This window comes from Chiloscyllium plagiosum, unplaced genomic scaffold (assembly GCF_037043375.1).
Source record: "Chiloscyllium plagiosum isolate Xiang-an unplaced genomic scaffold, Cpla_swu_hap1 HiC_scaffold_4, whole genome shotgun sequence".
In the NCBI taxonomy this organism is placed as follows: Eukaryota; Metazoa; Chordata; class Chondrichthyes; order Orectolobiformes; family Hemiscylliidae; genus Chiloscyllium; species Chiloscyllium plagiosum.
In genome coordinates this window covers 143,400,720-143,428,136 of record NW_028270142.1, presented here as the reverse complement: position 1 = coordinate 143,428,136, position 27,417 = coordinate 143,400,720, and the positions used below count along the sequence as shown (strand labels likewise).

General features: G+C 44.2%; 1 protein-coding gene and 1 long non-coding RNA gene across 3 annotated transcripts in view; one reads left to right on the top strand and one right to left on the bottom strand.

Annotated features, from left to right (window-relative positions):
- The window catches only part of kctd1 (potassium channel tetramerization domain containing 1), a 169,060-nt gene extending 149,415 nt beyond the window's left edge, over positions 1 to 19,645 (bottom strand). The window contains exon 1 of the mRNA XM_087986732.1: positions 19,051 to 19,645. Within this exon, the coding sequence (XP_087842858.1) occupies positions 19,051 to 19,059 (9 nt within the window). The 5' untranslated portion in view covers positions 19,060 to 19,645. The remainder of the gene's footprint in view (positions 1 to 19,050) is intronic.
- The window catches only part of LOC122548821 (uncharacterized), a 29,730-nt gene continuing 20,356 nt past the window's right edge, over positions 18,044 to 27,417 (top strand). The window contains exon 1 of one of the 2 annotated variants that reach the window (XR_015757058.1): positions 18,044 to 19,169. This is a non-coding gene — a long non-coding RNA (uncharacterized LOC122548821). The remainder of the gene's footprint in view (positions 19,170 to 27,417) is intronic. The other variant, XR_006311342.2, reaches the window with a different exon arrangement.

Here is a 27,417-nt window from a genome sequence, read left to right as displayed (position 1 = left end):
CAGTATGCAAGTTAAATTTCAAAATAAAAGTAGAGAAAAAAAATAAATAAACAGGAGGTGAGTTTCAGGGAGAGGTGGGCGCCGCAGGGAGTGGAGTGTTTTATTTCCCCCTCCAACTCTATTTTGATTTAATCCCTGCCCTCCCCTTCACTGTTGACAACGCAGCAATGCCCATTGTTAAGGAGACCACTGCTTGTCACTGGCCACTTGGGTGTTTCCTTTCTTCCTGGTGGTGGAATATAAATAAAGATTTACACCCTTGTTGTTCTTCACTGTGTCTTACACCTGCACACACACAACATGGGTGCTGGGGAAAAATAAGCACTACCACTATTTGACGGCAGTGTGGGGGAAGGAAAAGAAAAGAAATAAGAAATGAAGATTGGAGGTGCTTGCATCAAATTGGAGGCCGAAAATATCAAAACCGACTGAAGTTTGCACATGCAGGCCTTGGAACAATGCTTGAAAACAGTAATTTTCCTTCAGCAGGGCTTTGGAGTTGCATTGTCAAAATTATTAAACAGCTGTTTTCTTAATTGTAAAAAATATATAAATAGGAGGTTGCACACACACGACATGGGTGCTGGGAAATAAATGAGCACTATCACTGTTAGGCGATAGTGTGGGGATTTATATATAAAACATAACCAGGAGATTAGCTCTACCGCTATTTGGCAATAGTGTAGGGATGGGATTATAAAAGAAAAATATCAATAGGAGGTTAGAATCTCCTCAATTCAAGGACTGATTCTGAGCTGATTGACCATAGACAGTGTATTGTGAGGAAAAGAAATTCCCTATTGGAGAATTTCTCTTTTGGCTGTGTTAAGCTGCCACCACTGAAAAGAAAGAAGGAGAAAAGTCATAACTAGGAGATTAGAATCCCCTCGGTTCAGGGGACTGACTCTGAGCCGGCTGGTCACAGCCAGTGTACTGTGCACTAGTAAGTAAAGGGTAACTTGGTGACAGGATACCAGCCTCTGTGCAGTTATTTCACTTTCCTATGATGTGATGCTCAGAACTGCGCATAGCCACTCTAGAGGTGGTCGAACTAGGGCAATGTATCTCTGAAGCAAAACTTCTACCAAAATTTTGGGTCATTAAGATATAAAGGTCAGCACTTTAAAAATGCCTTTCACTGACAGCCTGTACATTATTGAAACTTGATCTGTTTATCTGATTCCTCCTGCTTCAGTATAACTGTTCTCAGATTCCTTAGTGTCTCTTTGGAACTCTGCAATGTTACAGCTTTAATGTCTTACGTCAGTCCAGTTATGGTCCATTACATTTCTTCAAAAGCCAGGGATGCTGCTGAGTGCTTGCAGAGTTAAGGTGTTACAAAAATAAAGGACTGCAGATGCTGGAAATCCAAAATTAAAAACACAAAGTGTTAGAGAAACTCAGTGTTTCTCTCTCCATAGATGCTGTTAGACCTGCTGAGTTTCTCCAACACTTGGTGTGTTTTATGAGTCATAGAGTCATAAGGATGTACAAGCATGGAAACAGACCCTTTGGTCCAACCCGTCCATGCCGACCAGATATCCCAACCCAATCTAGTCCCACCTGCCAGCACCCGGCCCATATCCCTCCAAACCCTTCCTATTCATATACCCATCCAAATGCCTCTTAAATGTTGCAATTGTATCAGCCTCCGCCACTTCCTCTAGCAGCTCATTCCATACACATACCACCCTCTGTGTGAAAAAGTTGCCCATAGGTCTCTTTTATATCTTTCCCCTCTCACCCTCAACGAGGGTGTAATGAATATGTATATGACTCTCTGAGGCATCTGTGAGATAGCTGTGACCTCAGTCGTGATGCGTTAGGATTCTACTAGGACATTGGAGCCTTCACAGCCCAGAACAAACTGCTCTGTAACCGTACCACCATGTACAGTCCATTGATAAATGTAGCTTGACAGTAACCTGAAAAGTTGAACTGAGCTTGTAAAGGCCAAAGAACCCACATTGGAATGAGTTATAACAGTGCCCATTCCTCTAGTTATTTTTGTTTAATGCATTTACTGCAAAAACTTAGAGGGTTTAGAGGGATATGGGCCAAATACTGGCAAATGGGACTAGACTGATTTAGGAATCTGGTTGGCATAGACAAGTTGAACCGAAAGATCTATTTCATTGCTATGACTCTAATTAATAGCACTGTTGGATACCTACATCTCACCCCGTGAACAGCAGAAGGTGGCTCATCACCATCTTCTCAAGGATAGTTAGGGATGGACAATAAATGTTGGCTAATGGTATTCACATCCTGCAGTCAAATAAAAGCAAAAGCTGGTTTAAAAACTGACAGGAGGAGGGGAAAGCCATTCACACAAACGTAGAATATAAGAGCAGGATTAGGCCATTCAACTCCTCAAGCCTGTGCCACCATTCAATATGTTCATGGCTGCTCATTGAGTTCAATACCTAATCCCACCCTCACTCCATTACCTCTTGATCCCTTTAGCCACGAGAGCTTTATCTAACTCCTTCTTGAAAATATTCAATGTTGTGGCCTCAACCACTTCCCGTGGCACTGAGTTCCACAGGCTCCCCACTCTGATTCTCCATTCGGTCAGGTCATGGATGATCTCTTGTCTATCTGCCTTGGTTCCAATGCCTCTTTTATTCTCCCCTCCTAACAAAAAAAAAACGACCAAAATGTGTAGGTGACTGCATGCACATTCTCTCTCTCCTCCCTGGCCAGAAAGCTATGAGAGAGAGAGAGAGAGAGAGAGAGAGAGAGAGAGAGAGAGAGAGAGTTCCAGATTACCATTACAAGGTATGTCAGATAAAGACATTTTGTGAAATGAAATAAAATCCCACAGCCACAAATTGATTGAGTTGCATTTTGTTTCAAGCACACTGAAGACTCTGAATCTCCAAGCTATGAGATTGAAACCTGGCTGTGTCAAGCACTCATCAAAGTAAATTAAATCATTGGAGTAAATGATGCAGAAGATACAGTTCTGAGACTGATGGACTGAATTAATATGTCACTGAACAATTACAGCTATGTTTTATTGCAAGGAATGCTTGTTGAGAAACATTTAACATTAACCAAATTTAAACTATTCTACCGTACAACACAAAAGGACATTTCATCCATCCTGTCTGCACATAGGAACAGGAGTGGACTATTCAGCTCAACAGGCCTGAGCCACTATTCAATACATTCATGACTAATTGAACACTGCTTTTAACCCACGCTATCTCCATTTCCCGTTGATAATCAAACATTTATCAAACTTTACTTTAAATGCTAAGGTAGCAGGACAAGGGTATAAAGTGGTTAACAAGACATATGGGATACTTGCCTTTATTATTAAAGGCATAGAGTTTAAGAGCAAGGAGGTGATACTGGAACTGTATAAAACATTGACTGGCCACAGCACAAGTGTTGTGTACAGTTCTGGAATTCACATTCTAGGAGGGATGTGATAACACCGGGAGAGGGTGCGGAGGGAGATTTACCAGGATGGTACCTGGAATGGAAAGTCTCAGTGACGAAGAGAGATTGGACAGACTGGGATTGAGCAGTGGAGACTTGGGGGGACGTGATTGAGATGTATAAAATTGTGAGGACATAGACAAGGTAGATAGGAATTTGTTTTCAGACTTTATTTTAAAAAGTGAAAATGTGGCTGGTACACTTATAACATTTAAAAGGCATATGGTTGAGTACAGGTTTAGAGGGATATGGGCCAAATGGTGGCAAATGGGACTAGTTCAGTTTAGGATATCTGGTCGGCATGGACAAGTTGAACTGAAGGGTCTGTTTCCATGCTATACATTTCTATGATGCTTTGCTCTGTTTTTTTTTCACATGTTCCACAAACTCCTGACTATGAGCGAGAGTGCTGTGATAAAGCCATGAGGGTGTGGGTTCTGTTGCATGGTCAATGTTCACCATGTTGCACCAGGGCGGTGAGTTGTTTGGTGCGTGTGTCCCAGAGATGTTCCCTGAAACATTCCATGACTTGGTGTCCTGTCTCCCCAATGTAGAGGAGACCACATTGAATGCAGTGGACCCTGTAGATGATGTGATTGGATGTGCAGGAAAATCTCTGTCAGATCTGAAAGGATCCACTGCTACATGCAAGTTTTGGGCCTCCTCCACCGCCAAATCCAAACCACCCAATCACTGGAGGAAGAATGCCTTGGGACCCTTCAGCCACACAGCATTAACATTGAATTCACTAGTTTCATAATCAAAGTTTGTGCGAAGATTTGTAGCTCGGGTGCTCGTTGTTGTGGTTCTGTTCGCCGAGCTGGAAGTTTTTGTTGCAAACGTTTCGTCCCCTGGCTAGGCGACATCATCAGTGCTTGGGAGCCTCCTGCGAAGCGCTTCTTTGATGTTTCCTCCGGTGTTTATAGTGGTCTGTCCCTGCCGCTTCCGGTTGTCAGTTTCAGCTGTCCGCTGTAGTGGTTGGTATATTGGGTCCAGGTCGATGTGTTTGTTGATGGAGTTTGTGGATGAATGCCATGCCTCTAGGAATTCCCTGGCTGTTCTCTGTCTGGCTTGCCCTATGATAGTAGTGTTGTCCCAGTCGAATTCATGTTGCTTGTTGTCTGCGTGTGTGGCTACTAAGGATAGCTGGTCGTGTCGTTTCGTGGCTAGTTGATGTTCATGTATGCGGATTGTTAGCTGTCTTCCTGTTTGTCCTATATAGTGTTTAGTGCAGTCCTTGCATGGTATTTTGTACACTACATTCGTATTGCTCATGTTGGGTATCGGGTCCTTCGTTCTGGTGAGTTATCTGAGCGTGGCTGTTGGTTTGTGTGCTGTTATGAGTCCTAGGGGTCGCAGTAGTCTGGCTGTCAGTTCCGAGATGCTCCTGATGTATGGTAGTGTGGCTAGTCCTTTTGGTTGTGGTATGTCCTCGTTCCGTGGTCTTTCTCTTAGGCATCTGTTGATGAAGTTGCGTGGGTATCCGTTTTTGGCGAATATCTTGTATAGGTGTTCCTCTTCTTCTTTTTGCAGTTCTGGTGTACTGCAGTGTGTTGTAGCCCTTTTGAATAGTGTCCTGATGCAGCTTCGTTTGTGTGTGTTGGGGTGGTTACTTTCATAGTTTAGGACTTGGTCTGTGTGTGTGGATTTTCTGTATACCCTTGTAGTGAATTCTCCGTCTGGTGTTCTCTGTACCATCACGTCTAGGAATGGGAGTTGGCTATCCTTTTCTTCTTCTCTCATGAATCGGATTCCTGTGAGTGTGGCGTTGATGATCCGGTGTGTTTTTTCTATTTCCGTGTTTTTAATGATTACAAACGTGTCATCGACATATCTGACCCAGAGTTTGGGTTGAACTTGTGGTAGGACTGTTTGTTCTAACCTTTGCATAACTGCCTCTGCTATGAGTCCAGAGATCGGTGATCCCATGGGTGTTCCGTTGATTTGTTCGTATATCTGGTTGTTGAATGTGAAGTGTGTTGTGAGGCACAAGTCCAGTAGTTTAAGTATGCCGTCTTTGTTGATAGGTTCAGCGTCCTGTTTTCTGTTCTGTATGTCCAGTAGGTTGGCTATTGTTTCTCTGGCTAGGGTTTTGTCAATCGAAGTGAACAGTGCCGTCACGTTGAATGATATCATGGTTTCTTCTTTGTCTATGTGTATATTTCTGATGATGTCCAAGAATTCCTGTGTTGATTGTATAGAGTGTTTGGATCCGCTGACCAGGTGTTTCAGTTTCTGTTGTAGTTCTTTGGCCAGTTTGTATGATGGTGTCCCTGGTAGTGATACTATGGGTCTGAGTGGGATGTCTGGTTTATGTACTTTAGGTAATCCATAGAATCTGGGGGTGTTGTTGCTTTCCGGTTTCATTCTTTGTAGGTCAGCTCTGGTTATCTGTCCGTTTTTTTGTAGATTCCTTAGTGTGTTATTTATCCTATTGGTGAGCTGTGGGGTGGGGTCAAACTCCCTCTTTTGGTAGGTATTGGTATCTCCTCATAATCTCCTCTCCCCCCACCTCATCCCAGATCCAACCCTCCAACTCGGCACCGCCCTCTTGAACTGTCCCACCTGTCCATCTACCTCCCTACCTATCTGCTCCACTCTCCCCTCCGACCTATCAACTTCACCCCTCCCCAACTGCATCTACCTATCACCATCCCAGCTACCTTCCCCCCCAAACCTCCACCCTCCCATTTATCTCTCAGCCCCCTTTCCCCCTCCCACATGCCTGATGAAGGGCTTATGCCCGAAACATCGATTTTCCTGCTCCTCTGAGCTGCCTGACCTGCTGTGCTTTTCCAACACCACACTTTTCGATTCTGATCTCCATCTGCAGTCCTCACTTTTTCCTATATAATTGGTTTGCTTTTAAAGTCTTAAAACATACACTTACGAATTGTGATGGAAGATATGTGATTTATATATATAATTTTTATTATAAAAGTTTTGATTTCAAACTAGAGGCATGTGGATGTTGGTCTATTTTCTTGAGAAGGGGTTTAATAATTGAGTAGGACAACCTTTTCAGAATCATGATGATAAGCCAGTATGTGTCAGAGAGTACTTGAATTGAGGCCTCCTGCAGTGTTGGATGTTTGTTTAAATTGTGAAGTTTTTAATGACATGAAATTAGAGAAAATGAAGAGCCATTAGATTAGCAGAAGCTAGGATGAGGAAGTTGTTAAAAATAACTTTAGTTAAAAGGGTCTGATGTCAGTTTGAGGAACACCCGAATGATGTAAGGATTTTTTTCCTAGAAAAAGGAAGCTGTTCAGAGAAATTAATGGAATAAATTACCTCAGTGCAAGGAATTCAGTTTTTGAAAACGTCCGGACCAGGGGTGCTTGGTTAGAAGTCTGCAATTGATTATTCAAAACTGAGAAAGTCTGTTCTGTTGTGTGAGCCAAATAAAAAAGGCTTCACAACCCAGATGACTGGAACAGAAAAGAAGCAATGAAGTCAATCCATTCACTGTAAAGCTGAATGGATGGGATTTTGTAATTCTGGGCGTTTAAACTATGTTATACTTACACAGCTTGGTTTGTTTTAATTTTAATTTTCTTTCTGTTCCATAATAAACTTCTGTTTTATTTTTGAAACAAATCTGCACCCTAGTATACACATGTTCCAGTGAAAGACTGAATGCTAAATTTCAAAAGTTATCTTATCAAGCCAGATTTCCTTCTGGGATGTGACCTGTCCAGTAGTGACATCAGCTGGGACAATAACAATACACAGAAGGATATAATGTGACTGACACTTAAAAATTTCAGAATCGGACATTGGGGAGTGTTTTTGGAGCGAAAAGACCTGTTCTAACCAATCCCTTGTCACTTAATACAGTATAGAGAGAGACTATTCAGCAGGGGGTGGTGTTCCCATGTATCTGCCGTCCTTGTCCTTCTAGATGGAAATAGTTGTGGGTTTGGAAGGTGCAATTTAAGTCAAAATAATTTTTGATTGCTTTCCTATAAGTCTCCTTCTCTCTTCTGAAATCACACAATGTCGAACCACTCAAAGCCTCAATTTATCTTTTCACCTTTGAGCACACAAATTGTTTTCCATTATCTATTTGGATGATTATAGTATAGGACGGTAAATAAAACACGTTCCTTGGTGAATTTCTGCAGTGCATTTGTAAATCGTACACACTGCTGCTACTAAGTATCAGTGGTGGAAGGAGTAGACGTTTGTGGATGTGGTGCCAATCATGTGGACTGCTTTGTCCTGGATGGGTCCAGCTTCTTGAGTGTTGTTGGAGCTGCACCCATCCAGGGCAAGTGGGGAGTATTCCATCACACTCCTGACTTGTGCCTTGTAGATGGTGGGCAGGCTTTGGAGAGTCAGGAGGTGAGTTACTATCTGAAGGATTGCTAGCTTTTGTCCTGCTCTTGTCGCTGCTGTATTTATATGGCTAGTCCATTTCAGTTTCTGGTCAATGGTAATGAGAGTTATCAGTCTGATGTAGGCACTTATCCCAGACAATTTAATTTAAAATACCTTTTAATTGCTTTCCTATAAATCTCACCCCTCTCTGAAATCACACAAAGCCTAACCGCTTCAAAAGCCTAAATGATCTTTTATAGTCTTGGAACTATTTCCCATTTTCTCAGTGGTCAATTACAGTATAGGGCAGTGAATAAAAACACAGTCCTCCGACAGCATTAGCAGAAAGAAAAAGGTTGTAAAACAATTGATTCTTTAAAAATGAAGAACATGATTTCAGCAGCGCTGTGGGGAATATATTGATCTTTCATTATTAATGATACAAATGCTTTTGGGTGATCATTTTGTGAGGAAACTAGTGTGCAGCAAGAAAGACACAATAACAGACGTAAACTGGCCATTTCCAGCCAAAATGGCTACAGAAGTGCACAAACATTTGCACACACACGCTCGTGCGAACAAAACACACTTGTTGAAATGTTAATAGGAATTTTGGAACAGGAGTAAGCTATTCACGACAGTGCATTGTGCAAAACAAACAAAAAAAAAAAAATCGCACACAAGTATTCTTTCATTAGCTGCCCATGGACTGCTGGAAGCAAATAACAAAAGGTTTAGGAAACCACAGCAAATGGTAATGCCTTGCAGTTGTGCGTGAATCTATTATTAGCAGTGATCCCTGAGCTTCAACCTGAGGCATTAAACCTTCATTTAGACTGGCAGTAAATCGCTCACCTATCTCTCAAATAATCTCAACCAGACTCACCCCCTCCCCCCCCCCCCCGTGGGTCCCCTCAGGTGACCTCCAACAGCTTTCACAAAGACTGTACTACAGGGGAACATTTCCCACAGGCACCCTTCCAGGTAAACGGCAAAAGGCTTTTAGACTCACAGCAGGTGGTTGGGATCTGGAAAGCGCTGTTTGAAACTATAGAGGAGGTAGATTCAGTAGAGGCTTTTGAGAGAGTGAGAGAGTTGGGGGTTATTAGGAAAGAAAGGCTTCAGAATGAAACGCTCATTCAGTAAGGCAGTGCTGACAGGATGGACTGACTGGCCCCCTTCTGTGCTGTAACTATTCTGTAATTTGGAGGGATTTTCCTTCTGCAGTCCAAAGATGTGCAGGTCAGGTAGATAGCTCATAGGAAATGCAGGATGAGGGGGACTGGGTCTGGATGGAGTGCTCTTTGGAGGGTCAGTATGGACACAATGGGCTGAATGGCCTGTTTCCACACTGTAGGGTTCTATGATTTTATGATACACCATTGAGCTGTTATGATATGGAATGTACTGGCTGCAAAAGTGGTGGAAACAAATTCAATAACAAGCCAATAATTCAATAATAATTCAGTAAATTCTGGAAAAGGAAATTTGCAGAACTCTGGAGGAGGAGGGGGATTAATTGAAGTGCATTTTCAACATTCTAGTTCAACCGTAATAGGCTGAATGGCCTCTTTCAGTGCTATATCATTCTTTGATTCCTTAACATAGCAGCTATATTTTATAAAAGAATAGAAAAGAAAGAAGGATTGGCCTTTATACATCAACTTACAGGACATCCCAGAATGCTTTACAACCAGGGAGAGGTATTGTTTAAGTGATGTCACTGTTGTTCAGTACTCTCTGGTTTTAATTCAGAAACCCATGCTATGGTATTTGGTGTTACAGTCCTCGAATCATAGAGATGTACAGCACAGAAACAGACTCTTTGGTCCAACTTGTCCATGCCGACTAGATATCCTAAATTAATCTAGACCCATTTGCCAACATTTGGCCCATATCCCTCTAAACCTTTCCTATTCATATACCCATCCAGATAACTTTTAAATGTTGTTATTGACCAGCCTCCACCACTTCCTCTGGCAGCTCATTTCATGAACACACCATCCTTTGTGTGAAGAGGTCCCTTTTAAATTTTTCCCCCCTCACCCTAAACCTAGAGTGGACTCCCAACCCCAGGGAAAAGATCTTGTCTATTTACCCTATCCATGCCCCTCATGATTTTATAGACCTCTATAAGGTCTCCCCTCAGCCTCCGACACTCCAGGGAATATAGTCCTAGCCTATTCAACCTCTCCCTATGCTCAAATCCTCCAACCTTGGCATGAGTTATCATCTGACAAAATTGGATTTTCCGAAAGCGAGGATTGCGGATGCTGGAGATCAGAGTCGAGAGTGTGGTGCTGGAAAAGCACAGCAGGTCAGGCAGCATCCGAGGAGCAGGAGAATCAACGTTTTGGGCAAAAGCCCTTCATCAGGAATGAGGCTATGAGCTGAGGGAGTGGAAGGATAAATGGGAGGGGGTGGGGCTAGGGGGAAGGCTGTCTGCCTTACACTTACCAGTAAATTGAAAAATGCAATACAAAACATGGTAATGATAACCATTTTATTGCATGCAATTTGTACCATCTCAATCAGGAATCCATGAAAATAGTAACATCCAGGCAACAGGAAGTTGCTACATTTGACTGCCCCAAAATAGTAGTTACATTCAACACGCGCTAACAATAAGGTCAGGACTTGTTGTAAGGTTTTCAATAGATCATTCAAAACAGTTTAAGGGCTGCCAATCAGACAGTTGGACAGTAGCAGTCAGAGGAGGAAGTGATTATCTTTGCTCTGCTAATGAGTCAGATACTTCAGAACAGGGAAGGGATGTTCCATCCTGATGCTGGAGCTGACTATGAGTCATAGAGTCAGCGAGATGTACAGCACGGAAACAGACCCTATAGTTCAACTCGTCCATGCTGACCAGATATCCTAAATTAATTTAGTCCCATTTGCCAGCACTTGGCCAATACCCCTCTAAACCATTCCTATCCATGTACCCATCCAGATGCCTTTTAAATGTTGTCATTGTACTAGCCACCATCACTTCCTCTGGCAGCTCATTCTAAACACGAATCACCCTTTGCGTGAAAAAATTACCCCTTAGGTCCCTTCTTTCCCCTCTCTTTCTCTTCTCACCTTAAACCTATGCCCTCTAGTTCTGGAATCCCTTACCCTCGAGAAAATACTTTGTTTATTTACCCTATCCATGCTCCCTATTATTTTATAAACTTCTATAAGGTCACCTCTCAACCTCTGGTACTTCAGGAAAAATAGCCTCAGCCTATTCAACCTCTCCCAATAGCTCAAATCATCCAACCCTGGCAACATCCTTGAAAATCTTTTCTGAACCCTTTCAAATTTCACAACATCCTTCCAATAGCAGGGAGATGAGAATTGAGTGCAGTATTCCAAATGTCTAATCAATGTCCTGTATAGCTGCAATATGACCTCCCAATCCTATACTCAATGCACTGACCAATAAAGGAAAGCATATCAAACATCTTCTTCACTCACTATCCTGTCTACTTGCAACTTCACTTTCAAGGAGCCATGAACTTGCACTCCAAGGTCTCTTTGTTCAGCAACACTCCCCGATTTGCCTTTTCAAAATGCAGGACCTCACATTTATCGAAATTGAACTCCACCTGCCACTTCTTGGCCTATTGGCCCATCTGATAAAGATCCCATTGTACTCTGAGGTAACCTTCTTCACTGTCCACTACACCTCCAATTTTGGTGCCATCTGCAAACTTACTAACTGTACCTCCTATGTTCACATCTAAATCATTTATATAAATGATGAAGAGTAGTGGACCCAGCACCGATCCTTGTGGCACTCCACTGGTCACAGGCCTCCAGTCTGAAAATCAACCCTCCACCACCACCCTCTGTTATTTTAAGTTCGAGCCAGTTCTGTATCCAAATGGCTAAAATCGCTTCCCACAGAGTTCTAGGGTACACCAGGATTTATCCATCTTTGTGCATTTTGTGATGTCCAGCACCTACTCCTCTATAATATGGACATTTTTCAAGATGTCGTTAGTTATTTCCCCAAGTTCTGTCTTCCATATTTTTTTCCACAGTAAACACTGATGCAAAATACTAATTTAATATCTCCCCCATCTCCTGTGGTTCCACACACAGGCAGCCTTGCTGATCTTTGAGAGGTCCTGTTCTCTCCCTAGTTACTCTTTTGTCTTTAATGTATTTGTAGAATCCCTTTGGATTCTCCTTAACCCTATTTGCCAATGTATCTCATGGCCCTTTTTGCCCTCCTGATTTCCCTCTTAAGTATACTCCTACTGCCTTTATACTCTAAAGATTCACTCGATTCACACACCTGACATAGGCCATTTGGACACAGAAGTCTGGGATGTCAGAAGGTGCAGGTAAATGTTGGAGTCAAATAAGATCTTGAGCACTGTGGGGGCTCAGAATAAGGTGTGTGCCATTAATAGTTCAGCAAAGCTGAGAGTGAATGTGAAAGAAGTCCAAAAGCAGGATTTGCTTTGTGCAACTGGAGAAGATTAAGGTTTGGAGAAATACAGGGGCAGAAACAGCTTGGTGAAGCTAACTGTCTGTAAAAAGCTGCAATTCTGTCTGTGAGTAGCGGCTAATATTGCAGTTCCCGGAACTGAGGGGAACACAGCACTGATTGAGAGAGTAAACTATCAGACTAATGAGATTATGGAATTCCTTATAAAATTTTAATGAGATTTGATGATCCACAATGTTACAAACATCTGCTGGCTTGCTGAGAAATCCACATGTATTGATATGTAATTATTTGCTATTTGCTGTGCTCTCTGGGGTGTTTGACACAATGTGTCTGTTATTTGCCTCAGGTTAATTCTGAATGTTTGAATATAAGTTTTTATAGAATTGTTTACTATACTAACTTCTAACTTAGTAAAGTTTATTGTTTGATCAAAATTATGGAGTATTGTGGTTTTATTCTCTTAGCAGTCCCTTGGATCTCTTACTCTATTTAAAAAAAACTACTGCTCCCAAGCTAGATTATAATCTAAATGTGGCACTCGAGTTTGGGATTGTAACACTGTGTATTGAGAATATTTTATTTTAGTAAAAGGAAGGGAAAACCGAGATGGTTAGATATGGAACTGCACTCTCCTGTATCTTGCAAAGTTAAACTGAGTATTGACTCATCAACTTCATATTTGGTTTGACATCTATGCTGATGTATGCTATATAAAGTACTGCTGCTGTATCCTAACGTACATCAAGCTTCATTCACTCATCACCCTCCCTGTGCCCCCTGACCTACATTGGCCTCTGGTCTCACACTTTCAAATTCTCAGCCTTATTTTCAAACTTTGCCTTAAACTAGGGTTTAAACTAGTTTCGCAAGGGGGTGGGAACCAGACCTACATATCTGAGAGGAGGGTAGTTGTAGATGGGGCAGTGACAGGATGTAGTGAATCTATTGAGAAGGTTTTTCACGTGATGAAACAAAGGTATTGGTTAAAGTGTGTCTGCTTTAACGCAAGGAGTGTCTGATATAAGAGTGATGAACTTCAAGCATGGATCAGCACTTGGGACTATGATGTTGTGGCCATAACAGAGACGTGGGTTTCACCAGGGCAGGAATAGTTGCTAGATGTTCCAGGGTTTAGAACATTTAAAAAGAACAGGGAGGGTGGAAAAAGAGGAGGGGGTGTAGCATTGCTAATCAGAGAGTGCATCACAGCTACAGAAATGAAGGTTGTTGAGGAAGGTTTGTCTATTGAGTCAGTATGGGTGGAAGCTAGGAACAGCAAGGGAACAGCCACCGCATTGGGGGTTTTCTACAGACCCCCTAATAGCAGTAGGGAGATTGAAGAACTCATAGGCGGGCAGAGTTTGGAAAAATACAGATGGAGCAGAGTTGTTGTTATGGGTGACTTCAACTTTCTCAATATTGACTGGTACCTCCTTAGTGCAGATGGTTTGGATGGAGCTGTTTTTGTCAGGTGTGTTCAGGAGGTCTGTATGTAGACAGACCGATGAGGGGAGAGGCCATTTTGGATTTGGTATTCGGCAATGAGCCAGAACAGGTGTCAGATGAAGATAAAATCCCACCCATCTATCCTCTGAAGTGTTTGTGTGCACACACCAGTTTTTCTCTACCTGAAGGCGAGGTATCAAAACAGAGGTGCCGTTAATCGAGGGCTATTGCAGGCTGCAGCACGACATTGACAGGATGCAGAGCTGGGCTGAGAAATGGCAGATGGAGTTCAACCTGGTTAAATGCAAAGTGATGCATTTTGGAAGGTTGAACTTGAATGCTGAAGACAGGATTAAAGACAGGATTCTTGGCAGCGTGGAGGAGCAGAGGGATTTTGGTGTTCAAGTACATAGATCCCTCAAAGTTGCCACCCAAATGGATAGGGTTGTTAAGAAAGCATATTGTGTTTTGGCTTTCATTAACACAGGGATCGAGTTTAAGAGCCATGAGGTTTTGCTGCAGCTCTACAAGACCCTGGTGAGACCACACTTGGAATATTGTGTCCAGTTCTGGTCACCCTATTATAGGAAAGATACGAAGGCTTTGGAGAGGGTGCAAAGAAGGTTTATTAGGATGCTGCCTGGACTGGAAGGCTTGTCTTATGAAGAGAGGTTGACTAAGCTTGGACATTTCTCTCTGGAGAGAAGGAGGAAGAGAGGTGACCTGATCGAGGTTTACAAGGTAATGAGAGGCATGGATAGAGTCAACAGCCAGAGACCTTTCCCAGGACAGGATTGATTAGCATGAAGGGTCATAGTTTTAAGATATTAGGACGAAGGTATAAAGGAGACATCAGAGGAAGGTTCTTTACGCAGAGAGTTGTGAATGCATGGAATGCGTTACCAGCAGTGGTGGTGGAAGCAGAGTCATTGGGGACATTTAAGCAACTGCTGGACATGCACATGGATAGCAGTGAATTGAGGGATGGGTAGGTTAGGTTATTTTATTTTAGATTAGGAATAATCCTCAGCACAACATCGTGGGCCAAAGGGCCTGTTCTGTGCTATACTTTTCTATGTTCTATGTTCTATTTTGCACCACCCTGTCTTTGTAATGTCCTCCAATCCCTCAGCCCTCCAAGATCTTGCACTCCTGCAGTACTGGACTGTTTTAACCGCTATTGGCCTGATTGCCCATCTCAATGATTTAAGGGTCTGTTCAAATTGTTTTCAAAACGTGTTCTCTTTTAAAGGACTTGACATAAATCTCAACGTAAAGGAAACTTGCAACTTATTTACGTGTTACACAGAAAGGAATGGAGCTGTCAGAGTTTTTCTTGCATGTATCAGGACAGATGAGAGCATGCCAACTTTCTAAGGGAGCAACAATTTGATTTCCATTAAACACTGGCAGCTGTGTCTTCAGTTGTCAGGACCATAAACTCTGGAATTCCCTCCCTAAAACTCTTCACTTCTCTCTCTGTCTCCTCTCCTAATATGCTTGTTAAACTCACCTCTTTAACCAAGCTTTTGTTGTCTGCCTTTCACGCTGCAAGTTTTACCTGCTGATGCTCCAAAGTGCCTTGTAATGTTTTCCTCCTTCCAATTGGACAAGCAGGAGGCCGGAAGAGCACAGCAAGCCAGGCAGCATCAGGAGGTGGAGAAATCAACGTTTCGGGTGCAACCCTTCTTCAGGACTGGGGGGGGGGGAGCTGCAGAGCTGGGGGAGTTGGGGGAGTGTGTTTGGGGTGGCGAGGTAGGGATAGGTGAACACAGGTAGAGGGTATGACCTGGTTGGTCGATGGGAGGAATGAAACCGGTTGGTAGCTGGAAGAAAGGGTCAGTCAGAGGAATGATAAGGAGGGGGAGGGCCTGGGAAGGGAGTTGGGTGATGGGAAGGGAGGTTATTTGAAACTGGAGAACTCAATGTTGAATCCTTCTGGTTGTAGATCGAAGATGAGGTTTTGTTCCTCCAATTTGGGGTCTGATTTGCTGCGGCAATGGAGGAGGCTAAGGATGGTCAAGTCAGAGGGTGGAGTGAGAAGGGAAATTAAAATGCACGGTGACTGGGAGGTCTGGTTGGCTATATAAATGCAATTATTGTTGAGTGTATGGTGGACATGGGACACATATCTGCTTGGCAGTACAGAAGTTGAATAAAACTGGGTCTATTTGCCAATAAATCAGAATCCTTTTCTCACCAGTATAAATTGTTGTTCTCTTAAAAATCTGGTATTTCTGTCCTGATGCATACAAAAATGTCGACAGCTGTTTTCCTTCCTCTGCAATACACCTATAAGTTGCTAATTTCCTTTATGTCAAGATTTAATTTTGCCTCAGTTGCAGCCCTTTCAAAGGAAATACAGTTTAAAAAAAAACACTCAAACAAACCCATAAATCTTGCAAACATACACTCAGGCCAGAAAGATGACAAAGCATGGGGAATTGTAATCTACAGTGCTGCCCTGGGCCCCTGAGAATTTATTCTATCCACAGGCTCAAAATTCCTCAAGTAAAAGCAAAATATTGCAGCTGCAGGAGATATGACATTTAAAAAAAGTAAGTTTTTTACTCAGCAGGTCTAGCAGCATCTGTGGAGTCATAAAGCCATACAGCACAGAAACAGACCCTTTGGTCCAACTTGTCCATGCTGACCAGATTTCTCAAACTTAACTAGGCCCACCTACCTGCATTTGGCCCATATCCCTCTAAACCTTTCCTATTCATGTATGACTTTGTAACTGTACCTACATCTACATCTACACTTCATCAGAGTCCAGCATCACTCTCCTTTGCAATACTCTAAAGTTCTTATAACTTATCACTGGACTGGAAACAGTAACTCTTTATGTGACTCAGTGGTTAGCACTGCTGCCTCACAGCATCAGGGACCCAGGTTTGATTCCATCCTTGGGTGCCTGTGTGGAGTTTGCACATTCTCCCAGTGTCTACGTGGGTTTCCTCCGGATGCTCCGGTTTCCTCCCACAATACGTAGATGTGCAGGTTAGGGCAGATTGGCCATGGGAAATTGCCCCATAGTGTTCAGGGATGTGTAGGCAAGGTAGGTTAGCCATGGGGAATGCTGGGTTGCAGGGGTGAGTTGGCCTGCTCTTTGGAGAGCCAGTGTGGACTCAATGGGCCGAATGGTCTGCTTCCACACTGTAGTGATTCTATGTTTCTCTCTCCACAGATGCTGCCAGACCTGCTGAGTTTCTCCAGCCATTTCTGCCCGCATCATTTTCAATCGTTGCTGTAACTAAAATATTTGGGTCTGTCGTACTGTCCACCCAGGAGCAAAACAAAATTAAGTTTACTAACTGCTTACTGTATGAGGATTGAGTGTTTCAGTACTTTACATGACTTGCTCTGATGAATCATTTGGCGGATGAAGGTAAAATCCCACCCCTCCCTCCTCTGAAGTGGTTTTGTGTGCACACACCAATTTTTCTCTACCCGAGGGGCGAGGTATCAAAACAGACCAGAGACTGCAACGAGTGTTCAACTCCTGACTCTGTCTCTCGCCTGGCCTGGAACAGGAGGAGGCCATTCGGCCCATCGGAGCCGCGGCAACATGCGCTCCAATCACAGCTGATCCACAACGGGAGGCTCACAGGGTCGCTTGGATCTTTGCACGGATGTGTCCACTTGTGCCTGTATTACTACTGGATGGCGCTGCTCAAAAGGGCCAGTATGGATACCGTGGGGCCGAATAGTCGACTGTCCGCACGCTCAAGGCGAGTTCAAAGATATATATATATATATATAAATAATATATTTAAAATAAATCCCAAACAGTGATTTATGTGGAAGAAGCTCAGGATTAATAAAGAAAGCGAAACTGCAGAAGATGGTAATTCTACAAATACACACACAGTCAGTAGTTTTTATATAAAGTGGTCTTTCTAAAATCTGTATTAGATAGACACAGGAGAGTAAATGAAATATTTCAGGCGATATGGTAAATACAAAGAGATTATTGAGTGGATGGGTATCGACATGCGTGGAAAAGTACTCCTGTTAACAATTAACCCCACAGGCAGTAAATCTGCTTCTACAATGGCCTCTTTTATCAAACAGGATCTGGGGCAGTTTGCAATGCAGAGCGGCTGGACTGACATCAATCCCATAGCCCCAGCTCGCTCACTCCCCAAAGGGCAGTCAGCGCTGGGGGAGGCTTTCCCAGCCTCAGAGAGAAAGAGGGAGGGAGAGAGAAAGAGGGAGGGAGAGGGAAGGAGTGAGGGAAAGAAGAGGAGAGGAAAAGGGGGGAGAGAGGAGAGGAAAAGGGGGGAGAGAGGAGAGGAAAAGGGGGGAGGAAGGAGAGGAAAAGGGGGGGAAGAAGAAGAGGAGGAAAGAAAATGGGGGGGGGGAAAGGAGTGAGTGAGAGTGAGAGAGAGAGAGCGAAGCCAGCACAGGAAAGGGTGGAGGGAAGGGAAGCAGGAGGGAAAAGGTGAGAAAAAGAGGGGAGAGTTAGATAAAGTAAGGGCAGGCTGGGAAGTCAGTGAGTAACTCCCTGGGTGTGGAAAGCCCGGGGGGGGGGGGGGTGAAGCAGCTAGTGCTTATTCCTCCCCCCTGGCCTGGCTCTGTGTCAGTGTGGGAGGGCATCTCCCTGAAGGTGTTGTGAAACTGGGGTATTAGTTAGAAATTATCAATAGCAGGCTCTCTCTCTCCTCTCTCTGCCCACACCCTCAACCCTCAAGAATCTAATCCTTGACACCCTGTCTTTCTCCCTCTCTCTTCTGCATTTCTGTCTTCTACCTCTCGCTTTTCGCGCTCTCTCCTGTCTTTGACTCTTTTCCTCTCCTATCGCTCTCTCTCTCTCTCTCTTTCCTTTCAATCTCTCATCTATCTCGATTTCTCTCCTTCCCGTCTATCGTTCCTTCTCCTGTCTGTCTATCTCTCTCCCCATCTCTCTCCTTTCAATCTCTCTCTTTCCTGTCTATCCCTCTCTCCTCAATCTCTCCCCCATCTCTCTCGTTCTCTCTTTTTCTGCTGTCTATCCACCTCTCTGTTTCTCTCTTGTCTGTCTGACTCTCTTCTCTCTCTCCTGTCTGACTCTCCCCTGTCTCCTCTCTCTCGTCTATCTGACTCTCTCCTGTCTATCTCCCTCTCCCTCCCTTCTCCTACTCTCCTATCTAACTCTGTCCTGTCTATTTCTCTCTGTCTTCCCCCTTCTCTTTCTCTCCTGTCTGTCTGACTCTGTCCTGTCTTTTCTATCTGTGTATGGTGCTCAGATCCCTACTGCTTGGCACATGCGTAAAAGCAGCAGCGTCCCCCAAAGTCCCAGCAACACACAAATCAAAACACACACACACATATACACAGAGAGAGAGACTGAGAGAGGCTTTGTGGAAGGCTGTCCGCCCGAAGACACCATTGCTGCTTACCTGGAACATGGAACATCAGGGAGCAATGCAGCCGGCCTCTTGCTCAGACAGTTCTGGTGTGCTGTGCTCACCAACACCGGAGAAACTGCAAACAGCCGTCTTCCAATAGCTGGCTTAAGGTAGGCAAAAAGAGAGAGAGAGAGAAATAGTTGCTCTAGGGCTTCTAAACCCCCCAAGGCAAGGATCAGGGTACAATTAGCTCATTGCGGCTTCTCGCGTCTAAACCAATCTGCAAAGTTACATTTAATTAACTGCGCACCCAGGTGCAGCACGGATTTTTCTGCATTTCTTTTGTTCTGTGTGTATTTTTTTGTGTTCCTGTTCTTTTTTTTATTTCCATTTCACAATCGTGCTGGTTAATTTTCAGTTCCAGTATTTTTTTTCTCCTCTCCCTGTGCAACAGTCAGCGTCAACTTGCTCATTACTCTCTCCCTCCCTCCCCGGCTCTCTACAGAAAGCTGATTTTAATCGTTATGATTAGTTTTGATGTGATATATCCTGCGGGCGAATTCTCTGCAAATGGATCGAGCGTTTTCTTTGCCAGGAGAGAAGGAGGGAGAGGCAGGAGAGGGACAAAGCGGAGGGAGGGAGGGAAGGGGGAGACAGAGAGAGAGAGAGAGAGAGAGGAAAAGGAGTAAGAGAGGGGGAAGGAAGGGAGGGAAGAGAGAGAGAGTGGAAACGGAGAGAGAAAGGAGGGAACAGAGAAAGGAGAAGGGGCAAAGAAAGACAGGGAAGGAAGAGGAGGAGGAGAGGGGGTAGACAGTAAGGAGAGGGTTGGAGGGGAAGAAAAGATGATTGGATGGTAGGGGATAGGAGGAGGAGGAGGAGAAGGCAGAGTTCCTAGCTGTGATTCTCAGTTCTGATGGAGAGCTTGCCAAGGTGTGGTGTGTTTCCTGATTGTGGGCCTGTCGGAACAGGGCTGTGCACTTCCCTCACTGCCCATATATCTCAGTGAGGCTCATTCCTGCAGCCCCCTTCCTGAAGGGTCCCGCCTGGTATATACACACACTCTCACTCACTGCAGGGTTAGGAAACCTTGTCATGGCCTGTGCAGTGTGTTCCCACCTGGTGGTTGAAGGTGAGCAGAGGGTTGGGGGAGGGTTGGCCTACTCTTCATTGCCCTCTCACAGGAAGTAAAGAACATTGCCACAGGCAACACTGCAATTAAACAAATGTAAGATGTGAGAGCCTTGCCTTGTTTAAAGTATCAGATCTCAAGGCTGGAAGTCTTGTTGATGGGTGCTGGCTTTGCAAGCCATTAGTCACATGGTGCAAGAAAAAAACTGAGCTGGATTGAAGTGAAATTGTATAGACAAGAGTCCTCTTACGAAACAGCTTCCAATAATAAAATAATAAAGTCATCCAATAATAAAATGAGAATGGCAAATGTTACTGTCCCACAACCCTGGTAATTATAGACCAGTGAGCTTTACTTTGGTTGTGTGTAAAGTGTTGGAAAAGGTTATAAGAGATAGGATTTATAATCATCTAGAGAGGAATAAGTTGATTAGGGATAGTTTTGTGAATGATAGGTCATGCCTCCCAAAACCTTATTGAGTTCTTTGAGATGGTGACCAAAGAGGTGGATGAGGGTAAAGTGGTTGATGTGGTGTATATGGATTTCAGTAAGGTGTTTGATAAGGTTCTCCATGGTGGGCTATTGCACAAAGTACAGAGGCATGGGATTGAGGGTGATTTAGCGGTTTGGTTCAGAAATTGGCAAGCTGAAAGAACACAGAGGGTGGTGGTTGATGAGAAATATTCATCCTGGAGTTCAGTTACTAGTGGTATACCACAAGGATCTGTTTTGGGGCCATTGCTGTTTGTCATTTTTATAAATGACCTGGATGAGGATGTGGAAGGATGAGTTAGTAAATTTACAGACGAAACTAAGGTCAGTGGAGTTGTGGATAGTGCCAAAGGATGTTAGAAGATATAGGGATATTAGATTACTTACAGTGTGGAAACAGGCCCTTCGGCCCAACAAGTCCACACCGACCCTCCAAAGAACAACTCACCCAGATGCCTTCACCTAAGACTACGGGCAATTTAGCATGGCCAATTCACCTAACCTGAACATTTTTGGACTGTGGGAGGAAATCAGAACACCAGGAGGAAATCCATGCGGACGCGGGGAGAATGTGCAAACTCCACACAGACAGTTGCCTGAGGCTGCAGGTTACAGAGGGACATAGATAAGCTGCAGTGCTGGGCTGAGAGGTGGCAAATGGAGTTTAATGCAGACAAGTGTGAGGTGATTCACTGAGGAAGGAGTAACAGGAATGCACAGTACTGAGCTAATGGTAAGATTCTTGGCACTGAGCAGAGAGATCTCAGTGTCCAGGTACATAGATCCCTGAAGGTTGCCGCCCAGGTTGAGAGAGTTGTTATGAAGGCATATGGTGTGTTAGCTTTTATTTGTAGGGGGATTGAGTTTTGGAGCCAAAAGGTCATGCTGCAGCTGTACAAAACTCTGGTGCGGCCGCACTTTGTAGTATTGTGTACAGTTCTGGTCAGTGCATTATAGGAAGGATGTGGAAGCTTTGGAAAGGGTTCAGAGGAGCTTTACTAAGACGTAGCCTGGTATGGAGGGAAGGTCATATGAGAAAGACTAAGGGACTTGAGGCAGTTTTCATTAGAGAGAAGGTTGAGAGGTGACTTAATAGAGACATATAAGATAATCAGAGTGTTAGATAGGGTGGACAGTGAGAGCCTTTTTCCTTGGATGGTGATGGGTAACACAAGGGGACATGGCTTTAAATTGAGGGGTGATAGATTTGGGACGGATGTCAGAGGTAGTTTCTTTACTCAGAGAGTAGTAAGGGTGTGGAATGCACTGCCTGTAACAGTAGTAGACTCACCAACTTTAAGGGTATTTAAATGGTCATTGAATAGACATGAATGAAAATGGAACAGTGTAGGTTAGATGGGCTTCAGATTGGTTCCACAGGTCAGTTTAACATTGAGGGCCGAAGGGCCTGTACTGCGCTGGAATATTTTATGTTGTACAAGCCTTCTCCAGCCACTTCATTTCACCTGATATAGAGTCACACAGCACGGAAATAGACTCTTCTGCCCAACTCGTCCATGCTGGCCAGGTTTCCTAATCTAAACTAGTCCCACTTGCCTGCATTTGACTCATAAGCCTCTAAACCATTCCCACCCCATGTACCTGTCCAGATGTCTTTTAAATTTTGTAACTGTACTCACCTCTACCACTTCCTCTGGCGGCTCATTCCATATACGCACCATCTTCTCTGTGAAAAAGTTGCCCCTTAGGTCCCTTTTAAATTTTTCATTGGTTTGTGAAACAGTGTGACACCAACAGCGTTGGTTCAATTCCCACACTGGTTGAGGTGACGATGAAGGACTGTCCTTCTTCTCAACCTCTCTCCTCGTCTGAGACATGGTGACCCTCAGGTTAAAACATCATCAGTTATCAGTAGATTGGACGGGGCGGTGTTTATGCAGTGTGTCTAGGAAGCTTTCCTAACTCAGTATGTAGATTGTCCAACCAGAGGGGAGGCCATATTGGATTTGGTACTTGGTAACGAACCGGGACAAGTGATGGTCTTGTTAGTGGGTGAGCATTTTGGTGATGGTGACCACAATTCTGTGACTTTCACCTTGGTTATGGAGAGAGATAGGTGCGTACAACAGGGCAGGTTTTACAATTGGGGGAAGGGTAAATACGATGCTGCAAGACAGGGTCTGAGGAGCATAAATTGGGAGCATAGGCTGTTGTGGAAGGATGTGGTTGAAATGTGGAACTTTTTCAAGGAACAGACACGACGTGCCCTTGATATGTATGTACCGGTCAGGCAGGAAAGAAATGGTCGTGTGAGGGAACCTTGGTTGACAAGGGAGGTTGAATGTCTTGTAAGGAGGAAGAAGGAGGCTTACATAAGGTTGAGGAAACAAGTTTCAGACAGAGCGTTGGAGGGATACAGGATAGCCAGAAGGGAGCTGAAGAAAGGGCATGAAAAATCTTTGGCGGGTAGGATCAAGGATAACCCCAAGGCCTTTTATGCGTATGTGAGAAACCTGAGAATGACGAGAACAAGCGTAGGTCTGATCAAGGACAGTAGTGGGAGACTGTGTATTGAGTCGGAAGAGATAGGAGAGGTCTTGAATGAGTACTTCAGTTTCTTCAGTATTTACAAATGAGAGGGACCGTATTGTTGAAGAGGAGAGTATGAAACGGACTGGTAAGCTAGAGGAGATACATGTTAGGAAGGAAGATGTGTTGGGCATTTTGAAAAACTTGTGGATAGACAAGTCCCCTGGGCCTGATGGGATATATCCTAGGATTATGTGGGAAGCAAGAGAGGAAATTGCAGAACCGTTGGCAATTATCTTTTCGTCTTCACTGTCAATGGGGGTGGTACCAGGGGACTGGAGAGTGGCAGTCCCTGTTCTAAAAAGGGAATAGGGATAACCCCGGGAATTACAGGCCAGTTAGTCTTATTTCGGTGGTAGGCAAAGTAATGGAAAGGGTACTGAGGGATAGGATTTATGAGTATCTAGAAAGACACTGCTTGATTAGGGACAGCCAGCACAGATTTGCGAGGGGTAGGTCTCGCCTTACAAGTCTTATTGAATTCTTTGAGGAGGTGACCAAGCATGTGGATGAGGGTAGAGCAGTGGATGTAGTGTACATGGATTTTAGTAAGGCTTTTGATAAGGTTCCCCATGGTAGGCTTATGCGGAAAGTCAGGAGGCATGGGATAGTGGGAAGTTTGGCCAGTTGGATAGAGAACTGGCTAACCAGTCGAAGTCAGAGAGTGGTGGTAGATGGTAAATATTCAGCCTGGAGCCCAGTTACAAGTGGAGTTCTGCAGGGATCAGTTCTGGGTCCTCTGCTGTTTGTAACTTTTATTAATGACTTGGATGAGGGAGTCGAAGGGTGGGTCAGTAAGTTTGCAGATGATACGAAGATTGGAGGAGTTATGGATAGTGAGGAGGGCTGTTGTCGGCTGCAAAGGGACTTAGATATGATGCAGAGCTGGGCTGAGGAGTGGCAGATGGAGTTCAACCCTGTCAAGTGTGAGGTTGTCCATTTTGGAAGGAGAAATAAGAATGCGGAATACAGGGTTAACGGTAGGGTTCTTAGTAAGGTGGAGGAGCAGAGGGATCTTGGGGTTTATGTTCATAGATCTTTGAAAGTTGCCACTCAGGTGGATAGAGCTTGTAAGAAGACCTATGGTGTATTAGCGTTCATTAGCAGAGGGATTGAATTCAAGAGTCGTGAGGTGATGTTGCAGCTGTATAGGACCTTGGTGAGGCCACATTTGGAGTACTGTGTGCAGTTTTGGTCGCCTCATTTTAGGAAAGGTGTGGAAGCTTTGGAGAGGGTGCAGAGGAGATTTACCAGGATGTTGCCTGGAATGGAGAATAGGTCATACGAGGATAGGTTGAGAGTGCTAGGCCTTTTCTCATTGGAACGGCGAAGGATGAGGGGTGACTTGATCGAGGTTTATAAGATGATCAGGGGAATAGATAGAGTAGACAGTCAGAAACTTTTTCCCTGGGTACAACAGAGTGTTACAAGGGGACATAAATCTAAGGTGAAGGGTGGAAGGTATAGGGGGGATGTCATGGAGATGTCAGGTTCTTTACCCAGAGAGTGGTGGGGGCTGCCTGTGGGAGTGGCAGAGTCAGAATCATTGGTGACCTTTAAGCGGCAATTGGATAGGTACATGGATAGGTGCTTAAGCTAGGACAAATGTTCGGCACAACTTCGTGGGCCGAAGGGCCTGTTCTGTGCTGTATTGTTCTATGTTCTATGTTCTATCTCTCTCTCGGTCTCACTCTCATTCTCTAATGAGAGAATAAGCCCAATAGTCTGGTAGGACTATGGCGAGATTATCTTTAATCTTCTATTCCCTCTCCCTCCTCTACCGATCCAACTTTTCCTCAAGCATATCTCAGCTGTTCACCTCAACTGCTCCCTGTGGTATAATAATGAGTTCTACATTTTCACTTCTGCTCCTCCTGAATTCTCTCTATCGGAGATCATATCACTTTCAAAGGTGATTCTCGGGAGTGTTTTAAAAAATTCTGTCATGGGATGAGTGTGTTGCTGGCAAGGCCAATGTTTGTCGCCCATTACTAATTTACCCTTGAACTGAATAGTTTGCTAAGGCTACTTCAGGGGGCAGTCAAAAATTAACCACATTGCTGTGGACCTGGAGTCACATGTAGGCCAGACCGGGTAAGGATGGTAGCTTTCCCTCCCTAAAGGACATTAATGAGCCAGATGGATTTTTACAGCAATCGATGATAATTTCAGGGTCACCCATCACTGAGGTCACTTTATTGAATTTAAATTCCACAAGGTGCTGCAATGGTATTTGACCCCATGTTCCCAGAGCATTCGAAAGTGAGGTATGTCAGATCAGCCATGACCCGATTGAATGGTGGATCAGACAAGAGGGGCTGAATGGCCTACTCCTGTTCCTATTTGTTATGGTTTTATGGTCTTATCCAGGCCTGTGGATTACTAGCTCATTGACTCTAACATCACGCTTTCACTTGTTTACTAGTACAGTTGAACGGTACATTATTAGATTAGTACCCAAGAGTATAACTGAGAGAATCAGATCTCATCATTACAGTTTGAGAATTTAGAATTAAAGATTTTAGAGTTCTGAGGTGTGAGTGAGAAATGTGGAGTTTGGGTCATAATCAAATTAGCTGTGATTGTATTGAATGGTGGGGCTAGGCTTGATGGGCTGAAGAGCCTGCTTTTATTTATTATGCTTAAGGTCTCTCTGTTCTGGGACCCTCCTCTAGATTCCCTTGGTCCAATAATTTCATCTACCAACCCACTCCCCCTCCCCCCGCCCCACCCCATTGTGTTTCTTTCATTCTGGCTTCATTCACCTTCCTTCATGTTCCTGCCTTTAGGAGTGTGGGCCCCAAGCCCTGAATCTCCATCACCGAACCTCACATCTTCTATAAAGGGCTCCTTAAAACCTGCCTCTTTGACCCGGCTTTCGATCACCTCACTTGTTTTGGATGATGACAATGCCTCTAAGTGGAAGGTGGTAGAGAGATAAAAGTTATCGCCAAAACAATCTGAATTTTGAAGACTTCAAAGGTGGTAGGAGAGGTGTCAATCTGATTGGATCCCTCTCAATCCTCAGAAAAGGAGGAAAATTTGTTTTTAAATACATTTTTTTATAAAAAGAAAAGAAGCCTTTACCTAATTTGCTGCTGGAATATAGCAAAAGATGCAAGATGATTCTTTTGAACGTTGCTAGGAGCTGTGCCTTGAGGAAGCTCCCAGCCAGCGTATCGCAGCTACCTATAAATAAACCTCGTGGTAACAAGGGGATTAGGCAGTGAGGAGACTGAGCGCAGAGCTGACAACAGGCACCTCCAGTGCATCAGACTGGAGTTTGATGAGGGATGAGAGTCCCCATAATTTCAAATCGACTGCAGAAAGTGCCGGTTTTATGTTACATTATTGAGCTTTCAGTCCTTTCATTCCTTTCAAATCAGTGCAGCATTATCCTGGGCATTGTTTTGTGGAGGGTTATGGCAATTGTACAGGCCTCGTAATTCAGTAGGCCCAGGCTCATCCTCTGGGGACATAGGTTCAATTCCCCCTGTGGCAGCTTGTGGAGATTAATTCTGATCAAACAACTTGGTAGCTCAGGGGCCAGCACTGCCTCACAGTGTTTGATTCCAGCCTCGGGCAACTGTCTGCATGGAGTTTGCACATTCTCTCCATGTCTGCGTGGATTTCCTCCGGGTGCTCCAGTTTCCTCCCACAATCCAAAGATGTGCAGGTCAGGTGAACTGGCCATGCTAAATTGCCTGTAGTGTTCAGGAATGTGTAGGTTAGGTGCATTAGTCATGGGAATAATAGAGTAGAGGAATGGGTCTGGGTGGGTTACTCTTCGGAGGGTTGGTGTGGACTTGTTGGGCCAAATAGCCTGTTTCCACATTGTAGGGATTCTACGATTCTATTCTATGAACGTTAAATCTGGAGCAAGAAAACTGGTGTTTGTAAAGTTGGCAGTGAAAGTGCAGTTTACAAAAACAGGCCCATCTAGTTCACTAATGAGCTTTGGGGAAGGGAATCGATCCTCCCCTTACTGGGTCTGGTCTGTATGTGATTCGAGGCTCACAGCAAGGTACAGTCATCTCCCCAGTATCCCACAAACACGGGGGAAGGGAGGGGGTGAGTTGGGGATTCCCTGTTAGTGAAACCTGTCGGTTTCATGAGGAGTATTCGTGGTGTCTGGGTGAACGTGACTCTTCACTGCCATGAGGTGGAGGTATGTTTTAAAACGGAGCACCTCTTGTGGTGCATTGGTAGTGTCCCTACCCCTGGACTGAGAGGCCCTCGTTAAAGTA